Source organism: Benincasa hispida, unplaced genomic scaffold (assembly GCF_009727055.1).
Source record: "Benincasa hispida cultivar B227 unplaced genomic scaffold, ASM972705v1 Contig179, whole genome shotgun sequence".
NCBI lineage: Eukaryota > Viridiplantae > Streptophyta > Magnoliopsida > Cucurbitales > Cucurbitaceae > Benincasa > Benincasa hispida.
Genome location: NW_024064356.1, coordinates 295,830 through 308,868, shown reverse-complemented (window position 1 = coordinate 308,868; position 13,039 = coordinate 295,830). Strand labels below are relative to the sequence as shown.

At 33.5% G+C, this 13,039-nt stretch overlaps 2 protein-coding genes across 2 annotated transcripts; both read left to right on the top strand.

Moving 5' to 3' along the window:
* The first annotated feature begins 7,482 nt into the window (after window positions 1-7,482).
* On the top strand, window positions 7,483-8,845 carry LOC120069020 (2-keto-3-deoxy-L-rhamnonate aldolase). The gene has a single exon (XM_039020678.1). It carries the CDS (start codon window positions 7,574-7,576, stop codon window positions 8,654-8,656), a length of 1,083 nt encoding a protein of 360 aa, XP_038876606.1. The 5' UTR covers window positions 7,483-7,573; the 3' UTR covers window positions 8,657-8,845.
* A 152-nt stretch (window positions 8,846-8,997) lies between these two features.
* LOC120069022 (stellacyanin) lies at window positions 8,998-10,451 on the top strand. Its single transcript, XM_039020679.1, has 2 exons — window positions 8,998-9,828; window positions 9,908-10,451. The coding sequence occupies exons 1-2, from the start codon at window positions 9,639-9,641 to the stop codon at window positions 10,315-10,317; spliced, it is 600 nt and encodes a 199-aa protein (XP_038876607.1). The 5' UTR covers window positions 8,998-9,638; the 3' UTR covers window positions 10,318-10,451.
* Window positions 10,452-13,039: the final 2,588 nt, after the last annotated feature.

The window sequence follows — 13,039 nt, the reverse complement described above, 5'->3', positions numbered from 1 at the left end:
CCGCCGATCGTCCGTCTGGTCCTACCGCAACACAGAGCCACACGTGAGCTGTTCTAGGTCATCATCATCGTCGGTTCAGTGCCGCCGTCGTTGATTTCGTTAAATTTTTTTTAAGATTTGGGTAAGGATTTGGTTGGCGGGTATGAGAGTTTGTTGTGGAGTTTTTGGGTTGAGGCTGGATACCCATTAATTTAGGATTAAACTTGTTTTACTCTCATTGATTTGATTTTTAGATTTGGAGTTTTAGAGGATAATTTCTGCATTGTGTGCCGAAGTGAAGAAAATCAGACATGAGGATTTTCAACACACGAACGCACGAACACAACACAATTAACATCGAACTCTAAGATTACGAACACAACAAACGGCCTCAAAAAACCTCGACCTCATTCGAGTTGCCACAATGTGATATTCTTGGTGTGAGAATCCAGAAATATGGACTTTGTGTGGACTTGGTTAGAGGAATAACAATTGGAATCGGACTTTGTGTGGACTTGGTTAGAGGAATAACAATTGGAATCGGACTTTGTGTGGACTTGGTTAGAGGAATAACAAACGTGTAAACGATTGAGCAAGTCGAAGATGACAAAAGTCTATTGTATAGACGAATGCCCAATCATTTAACGAATGCTCCGCGATCGTTTAGCAAATGCTCCGCGATTGTTTAGTTAATGACCAGCTGAGTGAACTATCTGTAGTGTCACTCCACGATCGTTTAGTCTCTCTGAATCCAATTCACTTGACAGCGATTCCGTGAGAACTTGCCGAGAATAGCAACTCTCACAACAACTACTAAATTTAAGAAAACATTTTTTCTTTTATCTCACATTACCATGAAACCACCAATAACTTTCCACTCAATTGGTTATTAGAGAAAAAGAGATAATTATTCAATAATTAATATTATTATAAAAATATATGATAACAACTTACCACGCTATATTTATAACCTATAGTTTTAATATTTCATCTAATGAGACATATAAACCATAGCTCTTTTTCTATTTCATGGTACTTAATGTAAATCTCATTTACATTAGTCCTCCACTTGATATATCTCATACATCACACTGATCATATCATATACAATCGAATTACCTTATCCTCAACTTGAATCCATTGAGCTACGAAGGGGAGGGGACCTTATGGACCTGTAGCTTGAAACTCCAACGGTACGTGAATAACTGACTAAACTCTTTAGTCACGGGATCCACCATCCGTTAACTGTCAGGCACTCCACTAAAGATCGATAGCTGCACTCTCCTTACTACAGTTATATTTTTTGTGTCCATATCAACTAATCAACAGTGCGATAACCCTTCACAGATCGCTCGTAAGTACAGTTGAGCCAATTTACCGTTTTACCCCTGTAGTTACATCCCTCTAATGAACATAAGTCATAGTCCTACTATGAGTCCTCTCTTTCAAAGAGAATTTGTGGCCACTATGTTCAAGACCAGTAATTAACCTTAAGGGAGCAATCTATCTATTTACCCATGCTTTGAGGAAGGAGTGAATTCCATCTTATGTAACTGAGTTTCTAGCTCCTAAATTAGACAAATCTCCAAAAAGGTAGGCATGTTGAGTTGGCAATCTGGTCATTCTCACCCATACTAATCAAAGGATTGCTCTCAAAGGCAGAAGTTCTCATACTCAGGATTAAGGTCTTGTCACTTATGGTCGTTTAGGTGAGATGTAAGTCTCAAGTATCAACGACGTTATATAAAGAGACTAGTTATCTCGTGGTCCGGTCTTATACAAACTCTTTGTATAGGACACCCCCGCTCGCATGTCTCCACATGAATAGTCAGGATCAACCATCTGTAGTAGTCCACAATACTTGTAAACCTCTACAAAGCGGGCGGTATCCGTAGTGTTACCAGGATCAGGTATCCCTCCTTAATCCTTATACTACAGACCTTTTTATGTTATCACTTAAGGCATGATCCACTTGCATATCTCATATACATGCTTAAGTTTTCCTATAATAACCATGGAGCTTTATTTATTGGATATGAGTAAATGCCAAATAAAATAACTCTTATTTTATTCATAACAATGTGTACAGTTTATAAACTACGAGATCCCGGGAGAATTATGACACCAATCCGAATATGGCAATGTTATTAATGCATGCAAACATATAGTATAACACTTATATTATATAATGCATGAGCATGCTATACTAATTAAATCATGCAACTATATATATTATAATATTTATAATATAAATGATGCATAAAATTAAATGCATGACCTATGGTGGGGTTTTTACTATATAATATACATTATGACATATAATAATAAATATAAATCATACATCAAATGCATAATTTTAAATAATAATAATTAGACCGAGATTAGACACTTTAACAATTAATTAAATTAATATAACATTTATATTAATTTAATTAATTAAAAAATCTAACTATTACAAAATAATAGTCAACCAATTCGAAACAAGTGAATCGGGCCTTGAACCGCTCAAACCGAACCACCCATCAACGATCTCTTAGCAAACACTAAGAGATCTCTTAGCAAACACTACGCGATCTCTTAGCAAACACTGAGCAATCTCTTCCTCATCCTAGTGTTGCTTTGTTTTTCCTCTGAAACACACCGGGAACAGCACGAGCGACTCAAAACTTTAAATTATAGATTCGATCACAAACAATAATGTCCAAAACAGAAGCCTTTACAAACCAATTTGTAAATTGAAAGCGATAAATCTAAATAGTCCAATCCCAAAAACATCCAATAATCGTAAACCATTCACATTCACAAACATTCATCACATGAACATATACATAATGCTACCCACCAATTCTGTAAAATTAAAATCTGGAACAATAAAAATTGGGGATCAAAACCTGTTCTGAAACCCATTGAAGGTCCTTGAGCAAAAGCATGGAGATCGATCCAAAATTTATCTTTACAGAGTACAAATGTTATGCATAATCATAAATTTACAGCATGCAAACAAAAAGGAAATGAGAGAATTAGGGTGAGAGAAGACTTACCCTTGAAGAACCATTATTCACGTATTTCCTTTCTTTGGAATTGTCACGAACAAACTCGAACCAAATGACCACCACCACGAAAAGAGCCCTATGTATCTCTAATGGAATGAGAATCACTAAAGAGTTGTGGGCTCTTAAGTTTTTTGAAGAGATGAAGTGATTGGGAGGAAAAGCTGTTTTTTAAGAGAAAAACTTCTATCTCTTTTCGAAATTCTGGAAGTCTATTGAGCACTACATCCACACATGCACTAAAATAGAGAGAAATAGGAGGAAAAGAATTACAACTCCCTCCCAAAACCATTTTCAAAATAATTTTTTTAAAAAATAATATATAAATATATGATAACCACTTTATCATCTAATATATATTAAATTATATGTTATATCTAATATAACACATAACCTACAGTTTAATATTGTATCAAATACAATATAACCTATAGTTTTCATTCTTTCAATAATGCATGATATTTAATATAAATCCTATTTATATTAAACTTAATTATATGAATCCAATTCACATAATTAATATTTGAATCAAATTCAAATATTTATCTCCTCTCAAATAAATTTTATACTATAATGTATTAAATATATTATACTAATTATATCATATATATTTAAATTAAAATTAACTGTATCACATATGATTAATTCCCTCAATTAATTTGAACGATTCAAATTATTCTAAAATTGATTCTCATTTAATCCCTGTTGAGCTACAGAGGGGACCTCATGAACCTGTAAATTGAAGCTCTATTAGTACTTGAATAATTAATTAAACTCTTTAATTAAATTATTCAACATTCATTAATTGTCGGGCACTCTAGTAAAAACCGACAACTGAACTCTTCGCATTATAGATATATTTCTGTGTCTATTGAATATAACCAGTCAACATCGCGATGATCCTTCACAAATTGCTCGTAAGTATAGCTAGGAAAAAATTACTGTTTTGCCCTGATAGTTACATCTAACTTCTTAAGTACCACGGATTCCTCTAATGAACGATAAGTCATAGTTCAACTATGACCAAAACCCCTATCGAGCCAAGAAAGGGCGTGATACCACATTGTTCAAGCCCCATAATCAACCTTTCTCGACATTGGAGAATAAGTAAATTTCGTCTTGTGTAGCTGTATTATCAGCTCCTCAATCCCCAAAATAGTAGGCTTGTTGAGTCAGCGATTTGGCTCTTTTATCCATACAAATCAAAGGACCGCCTTCATAGGCAGGAGTTCACAACTCACTCAAGATTCAGGTCATGTCACCTATGGTCTTCTTGGTGAAATGTAAGTCTATTATGAACGGTATTATATAATGAGACTAATCATTTTGTGGTCCGGTCTTATACAAACTCCTTTGTATAGAATATCCCCACTCACATGTCTCCATATGAATTATCAGGATTAGATCATTTGTAGCACTTTACTACAATCATAACATCTACAAAGCGGGTCGTACTCGTAGTGAAACCAGGATAAGGTATCCAACCTTATCCATCTATTACAGACCATTTAAGTTATCACTTAAACATGATCCACCTATATGTCTCTATATATATTTAAGCTACATATGATAACCTTGGATGTTAGTTTATTCGTTTGTGGGTTTAATGTTACTAAATGTCAAATAAAACGTCTCATATTTTATTAAATAAATAAAATATTTGTATAATATAATTACAAACTATAAAACACTACGAGATTTAGGACACCAACCCCAATAGTGGCCTTCATAGGCAGGAGTTCACAACTCATTCAAGATTTAGGTCATGTCACCTATGGTCATCCTGGTGAAATGTAAGTCTCTATTATGAATGGCGTTATATAACAAGACTAGTCATTTCGTGGCTCGGTCTTATACAAACTCCTTTTTATAACCCTGCTCACATGTCTCCACATGAATTATCAGGATCATATCATTTGTAGCACTTTACAACAATTGTAATATCTACAAAGTGAGCTGTATTCGTAGTATCACCAAGATAAGGTATCCAACCTTATCCATCTATTACAGACCATCTAGGTTATCACTTAAATATGATCAACCCGTATATCTCCACATACATGTTTAAACTACAAATGATAACCTTGGATGTTAGTTTATTGGTTTGTGGGTTTAATGCTATTAAATGTCAAATAAAACATCTCAAATTTTATTAAAAAAATAAAATGTTTGTACAATACAATTACAAACTATATAACCCTACGAGATTTAGGACATCAACCTCAACAAATAATGAGATCTCAATAAATTATGGAACCATATAAGTTGACAACATTTTTGCGTACAATGTTACCATGATATTATTCATGAAAGTGAGTATGAAAGATATCGACATAGAAAGGATTGACTTATGTGGAAAGAAACAATCCAATATAAATAAACTCATTTTTCAAATCATGAGGACTAGTTGTCCAGACATCAGAGAATGTCAAACATGTGGGATACAAGTGAAGTATTTGTAAAACAAATAGAGTGAAGTCACAAGATATAAAGCGACACAGATCCCACAATAGTTCTCGCAATAGACTGATATTAATTATAAGAAAACATATTCTTTAATTGTTGGTATACAAAAACATGAGATACTCAGTTTATCTGATTGTGTATGAAAAGTTTAATATAAATCTTATGGATGCAATCATACAACATGTATATGAATCTCTTAATAATGATATTTATTTATGAAAATTCCTGAAGAATTAAAGGTACCATTATCTTATAATTCAAATACTAGAGAATTATATATATATATCATAGAGATTCTAATAAAATATTCCTAACAAATGTAATATAATAATCTTATTCAATATTTGTTGGTATGATGATACAAAAATAATCCTATTTGTCCATATCTTTTTATAAAGAAATCACAACCTGAGATTTACTGTATGTTGATGATTTGAGTAGAAACTTCTGAAGATATTTAAAAAACAATAGAATTTCTGAAGAAAGAAATTGAGATGGTAAATTTTGTTGTAGCTTGCAAATATAGCATAGAGCAAATGAAATTGAATTAATTTATACATTGAAGATCTTTTGTAGATTATGTACATCATTGAATACTCCTATGGTGGTCATTCACTAGATGTGGAAAGGATATATCATCTGATCTTAGAAAGATGATGAAAAATGTTAGGCTTTGAAGAACCATAAAATTTGAGAAATAAGTGCATTTATATAGCACAACTAGTTTATATACTGCACTTTGTACTATTTTTAAGTAATTTTGTTACATATATAATATTCCTCCAAAGGAAGATATTGGAGTAGAGTTAAACATATGATAGTTTTACTTGAGAATTAGTTTACATTAATTTATTTTATTCTAATAAATCTAGTTATAATCTAGTTGGTTATGAAAATGCAGGTTAGTTATCTAACCTTTACAAACTAGATTTTAAACAAATTACTTAGTACAAGGAGAAAATTTTTTATTTCATGAAGATCACTGAAACAAACCATAATGACTACTTCCTCAAATCATGCTAAAATTCTTGCAATTCACGAGGCTAGTCGAGAATGTGTATGACTGAGAACAATGATTCAACACATTCGTGGAACATGTGGTTTGTCTTCTAGTAAAAATCTACCAACATTATTATACGAAGACAACACAACATGCATATCCAAAATCAATGGAGGATATATTAAAGGAGATAGAACAAATCATATTTCACCAAAACTTTTCTACACTTATGATCTTGAAGAAAATGGTGATATCACTATACAACAAATTTGTTCGAAGGATAACTTAGTAGACTTATTTACAAAATCATTACCAATCGCAACCTTTGAGAAATTGGTGCAAAATATTGGAATGCGGCGGTTCGGAGATATCAAGTGATGTTTCTATAAGGGAAGTAAATATACTATATTTTTTTTAAAAGTATTAGATTATATGAAATATGTACTCTTTTTCCTTCATTAAGATTTTTTTCCAGTGGATTTTTTTCTAATAAGATTTTAACGAGACATATTTCATATATATAATGGGCATCTAAGGGATTATTATAAATATTATGATAACATATGCTCATTAGATGCTCATGTCCTTCATTTCTGAAAGTATTGTCTATGTGTCTCAACATTATATATTATTAGTATCCATGTAATCCATTTCCAATTGCATATAAATAGTGACGTTTGGTAGATTTTGTAATACACACGTTGAGCAAAATCTAAAAAAAATTGGAGGAAGTGGAGAAATCTATCATTTGTATTTTATTTACTTTTATTATTTATTTATTTTATATATTTATATATTATATTTAATTTAATATAATATTTATTTATTTTATTTTTATATTATATTATATTTTATCGTATCCAACAAATTTCAATCAAAATTGACTAAGATTTATTAAAAGCTCTGGAATTAAAATGGGACTAAATTGAGATGTAATTATAAAGGAAAAAAAATGATGTTTTAACCCAAAAAAAATATATATAATAAAAATAAAAATAAAACCCTAAGCCAAACTCATCTTCTTCCTCGTCTCACAGAGTGAGAATTGACCAAACTGATCTCCTCTGCTCTCCCAACAATGGCTATTCCCTCTTCCTTCACCATTACTGCTCCTTTCCTTTCTTCTTCCAAGCTTCACCCCATTTACAAATCCCTTTCTTTCTCTCCCTCCATTTCATTTCTATCTCCTCCATTCCCCAAATCTTCTTCTTTCACAACCCTATTCCCCATTTCCTCCTCTAACTCCTCAAATTTTTCTCCCATTGACTCCTCTGACTCCTTGGCCGCCCCTTTACCCGCCGGAAATCGGACATTGAAGTCCCGTCTCCGCAATGGCGACACCCTTTACGGCCTTTTCCTCCTCTCCTTCTCCCCTTCTCTCGCCGAGATCGCCGGCCTCTCCGGATACGACTTCGTCGTCGTCGACATGGAGCACGGCTACGGCGGAATCTCCGATGCCCTCCCCTGTCTCCACGCCCTCGCCGCCGCCCAAACTCCAGCCATTCTCCGGATCCCGGAGAACTCCGCTACCTGGGCCAAAAAAGCGCTAGATTTAGGCCCTCAAGGGATTATGTTTCCGATGATTGATTCCTCTAAAGAGGCGAAAAAGGCTGTTTCATATTGCAGATTCCCACCCGCCGGAGTCCGAGGATCGGCCCATCCGGTGGTTAGAGCATCAAAATACGGCATTGACGAAGGCTATTTAACTAACTACGAGGACGAATTGCTGATTATGTGTCAGGTGGAATCGGAGCAAGCAGTGAAGAAGATTGATGAGATAATGGAAGTTGATGGGGTTGATTGTATTCAAATGGGGCCATTGGATATGAGTGGGAGCATGGGATATCTATGGGACCCTGGACATAAGAAGGTGAAGGAGATGATGAGAAAGGCAGAGAAGGCTGTTTTGGAGAGCCAAATTGAAAATGGCGAAAAGGGTTCATTCCTGGCTGGTTTCTCAATGCCTCACGATGGGCCAATTGACATGAAAAGGCGTGGATATCAAATGATTTCTGGGGCTGTTGATTTGGGTTTGTTTCGCAGTGCTGCTGTTGAGGATGTGAGGAAGTTTAGAATGAGCGAAATGGATAGCTATGAGGATGAGGATCAACCTCTCACTCACAAGGAAGAGGATGAAGAAGATAAGTATTGGAGCGAATGAAACCACTTTTTGTTTTCCTTTTCTTTGACAATGCTTGATCTTTTTGGTCATTTTCTTTTTGTTTCAAGTACATAGAGTAGAGTTTTGAGTTGCATTTCTTGATGAGTATATTATGAACTATGCTCATATGTGAGAATATGCTATTTCTTATCTGTTCAGTTTTTGTATGTACAGACATTTTCAGTTTTACTTTCTTCTGCTCTGCTGAAACTCTGTCTCATGGCCTAGCCTTTTTTTTTTCAAGCAAACTTCATTAAAACAGCTCAACACTAACGCAATCTTCACGGAGAATAGAGGACAACCAATCCAATAAATAAGACTCCCAACAGGTCTCATACACTTCTTGAGCAGAAAAGGACGGTAGAGCACCAAAACAATTAAAACCAACGCGAGCAAATGAGGCTCAAAATTACAAAAACAAGAACAATTAACTTATAAGTAACACCTGCCCGCAGCATAATTTCAATTGTCGGTTCATTGAGCGCACACATGTTGCTATAGGACGCCTCATGGCCTAGCTTTTGACTTCTCTATCCCTTTAGTTTTGCATCTTCATCTTGGTATTGAATTGGTAATCATGAACTGAAATTTGGTACTGTATAATATCACAAAGCCATGTGAAAGGAGACAGGTTGGCTTTGAGTGCTCTCTGTTTTCATTGGTCAGGATCACGTGCCATCATTGGTCAATGTTTGTCTCTTTTCCCCATCTTAGCCCTCTGAAATGCAAGATAAAGAGCAATATAGGAGTTTAAGAAGTGGGGGGCATAGGAGTAAAATCCCCTTTCAGTTTGTGTCCTTTTGGCATCTCCTATGTCTGCTGCCATACTTTACAGCAGCAAGATGTAATGTAAAAACTACCCTTTTAAAAGGGTCCTCTTTGGCTCTCAAGAATCAGGTAGATCTGAAGAAAGGAAAAGCAAAAAAAAGAACAAAAGTGGCGGTGGTGGATTGAGATATTGAGACAAAGCTAAGAAGCTATTATGGCGATTCTTAAGAGCTTTAGATTTGGGTTTGTTCTTCAACTCATGATGTTATTGCAGATCCATAGTGTAATCTGCTATCAGTACAAAGTTGGAGATTTGGATGCTTGGGGTCTTCCCGCTACAGAAAACTCACAGATCTACATGTATTGGTCTAAATATCACTCTCTCAAGATTGGTGATTCTCTCAGTAAGTGCTTCTATGTTTCACATTTCCCTCTTTCTACTTCCTTAAAGCTTTCATTTCTGATTTTCATGGCGGATTGCAGTGTTCTTGTATCCGCCAAGCCAAGATTCAGTGATTCAAGTTACAAAAGAATCTTACAACAGTTGCAATCTCAAGGATCCAATCTTGTACATGAAAGATGGCAACTCTCTTTTCAACATTACTGATTATGGGGATTTGTTCTTCACAAGTGGAGTTGCAGGTCATTGTGAGAAGAATCAGAAGCTTCATATTTCTGTTCTTTCTGGAAATGGTTCTTCTGCAAGTGCTCCCTCTTCTGATGGTGCACTTCCTGAGATCTCTCCCTCTTACCCCACAGTTTTTGGTGGAATCCCAGCAGCTCCTAATGCCAATTCCAGTTCTTCATCCTCTTCCTTGCTTACAAAAAGCCTTTTTCTTCCTCCTGCTCTCGTTGCTGCAGCTTTTGCTGGAGTAGTGGTTTTGCTTGCATGAGTTCAAGATTGAGATTTAGGGAATTCTTTTTCACAATCATCATCCTTGTACTATTACCATTACTATTGTTTTTAGATGAAATTTGAATTTGAATACGAATGATGTTTTTTAATGTACATGACCCATTTGCCTGATGTTTGCTTTTGCTTTTGCTTTTGCTTATTCTTTTGATGGTGTTTCCTTGAAGAGAGAGTTATTTTTAAGTTGTAAAACACATTCCCACGCCGCCCCATAATTTTGGTCGTGGCATTTCCAATTTCCATATGCCAGCCAGCTCTTGCCCAATTGCGGATCTCAACTTCTTTGTGGAACTGTTTCCCATCCCCATATAATTTAACCGACATATAAAGGTTATATACATTGTGTATTTTATTTTATTTTATTTTAAAAAAAACTTCTTTATATTTCTAAACATTATTAATTATATCGAATAGACTCAACTTATATCAATTTACCCTTTCATTCAATAAAGAACATTGGTAAGACTTATATTAGGGTTTTTACCCATATAGTCTTGATTATAATCCAATATTATACCTATGTCTTGAATTTTTCATTTTTTTTATAAATGTCACATTGTGCTCTGTGTTTTCAAGAAAGTAAGTGGTTTTTTACTATTTAACCCTTCAAACACTAAAAGAAAATAAAAAATATAAAAGAGAAAGGTTTTCATTTCATCCACGCTCTATTAATGATTTCTTTTTAATAATTTCATTTTTCTCATCTTTTTCATATCCAACCCACACTTCATTTTCTTCAATTTCTCTCTCAAATTTCTCTCTCAAAACTCTCTCTCTCATCTTTCGGCCGTCGCCTCCCTCCCTCCGTCCACTTTGCCATCGTCGACGACGTGCCAGCCAAGATCCAACTATTGCCTCCCTTAGTTTGGGCCACTAACTAGCTGTTGTCATCTTCTTCCTTAGATCCGACGCATGGAGCGAAACTTCCAACGCGGAGCGAGCAGATTCAACGTATCTTTCGGCGTGTAGCTAGCAGGTTTGCCGTGGGGCATTTTTTTCGGCATCGGGCTAGGAGATCCAACATGTGGCTAAACTTCCAACGTGAGACGAGCAGATTCGACGCATCTTCCAGCATGTGGCGAGCAAATCTTGCGCGTGCCATTTTTTTCAGCGTCGGGCTATGAGATCTGGCGTAGGGTGATTTTTCCAACATAGGCAAGCAGATCCAACGTGGGACGAGCAGAGACAATGCGAATGAACCACCTGCGTGGGGTTTTGAATGATGACGGTCGACGATGATATATAGGATAATTTTATTTTATAAATACTGTCATATGGGGCTTTTTTTTATATATATATATACCATTTTATGGTGATTTCGTTTTCAAAATATAGGGTGGTTTTTTTATATATATATTGTGATATATATATAAAAGGTGATTTTTCGATATATAAGGTGATTTTTCAATATATATTGTGATATATATCTTCGATTTTTTATTGGGACTTTCTTTATTATGATATATACACTGATATATATTGAAAATTAAGTTCATTTGTGAAATATGTATATTCGTTTTCAATCTTGCTAGTATATTTCATATATTGTTTATAATATTTGCAAACATCTAAGAAAAATATTCTAATGTATATTTCAAAATAACCATGAATCTAAACTATGATATATATATATATATATATATCATTTTGCTAGTATATTTAAAAATACGTTAGAATATTTAAAGATGTCTTACCATTTTACTAGTATATTTCATATTTGTTTGAATATTTACAAACATTTAAAATAATGTTCCAAGGTATAAACATATACATATGAGAGCAACGGAATATCGATACCTAATTAGAAATGCATATATATATATCATAATACTTAGGATATATACATCAAATAAACAATGAAATATATTGACATATCAAGACATATTTGAGTTCTAAGGTATATTTAAAAATAACCATGAATATTTAGTCAGACATCAAATACATTTACCAATATATTTCATATGTTTTTTAGAATTGTTCCAAATAAACAATGGAATATATTACATGCACAAGTGAACAAACAATGGAATATTTCACATAATATCAAAAGTCAACATGAAAAACGAAATGGGAATCTCTAATTTATATATTGTGGTATATTTCATATATTTGTTAGAATATTTTCAAATAGCTAATAAAATGTTCTAAGGTATATTTTAGATAACCATGAATCCGAAAAATTTGTTGTTATTTAATTTTATTTATTACCTAATATGATATATATTCTTAAAATGAAGGGACATGATAGACACATTCTCTCTCATAATTAATATTCGTATTATTATATAATTAAGATATTAAAAAAATAGTTTTTGTATATTTCTTTTTCTTTTTTCTTTTTTATAGTTTTTGGATATTGACTTAAGATTCAGAATTTTCAATTTAGGTGGATTGCATTTAAGGTAGAATTATGATTACAAATCTTTGTTTTCATTTGTGTTTCGTTTTTTTTATATATATACAGGATTTATTTCAAATATTTTGTCATATATACAAAAGTATATTTAATTATTTTGTAAATATATAACACATATTATATAATAATAATGCTAACACGATAAACTATAATTAAAAAAAGAAACAGAGAGAGAAGCAATAGACAACTAGAAAAGAAATGGATGAGGTGATTCTTGTTAATGTGAAAATTCCCTTTTTTGACGGGTTTTTAAAAATAAACAATTTTGGGTAAAAAAAAAAATTAA

Excerpts from the sequence above, each read along its gene's own strand:
- LOC120069022 (XM_039020679.1), top strand. The coding sequence starts at position 9,639 with ATGGCGATTCTTAAGAGCTTTAGATTTGGGTTTGTTCTTCAACTCATG. Across the intron at positions 9,829-9,907 it reads CAAGATTGGTGATTCTCTCA|TGTTCTTGTATCCGCCAAGC; the intron begins GTAAGTGCTTCT and ends GGCGGATTGCAG.
- LOC120069020 (XM_039020678.1), top strand. The coding sequence starts at position 7,574 with ATGGCTATTCCCTCTTCCTTCACCATTACTGCTCCTTTCCTTTCTTCT.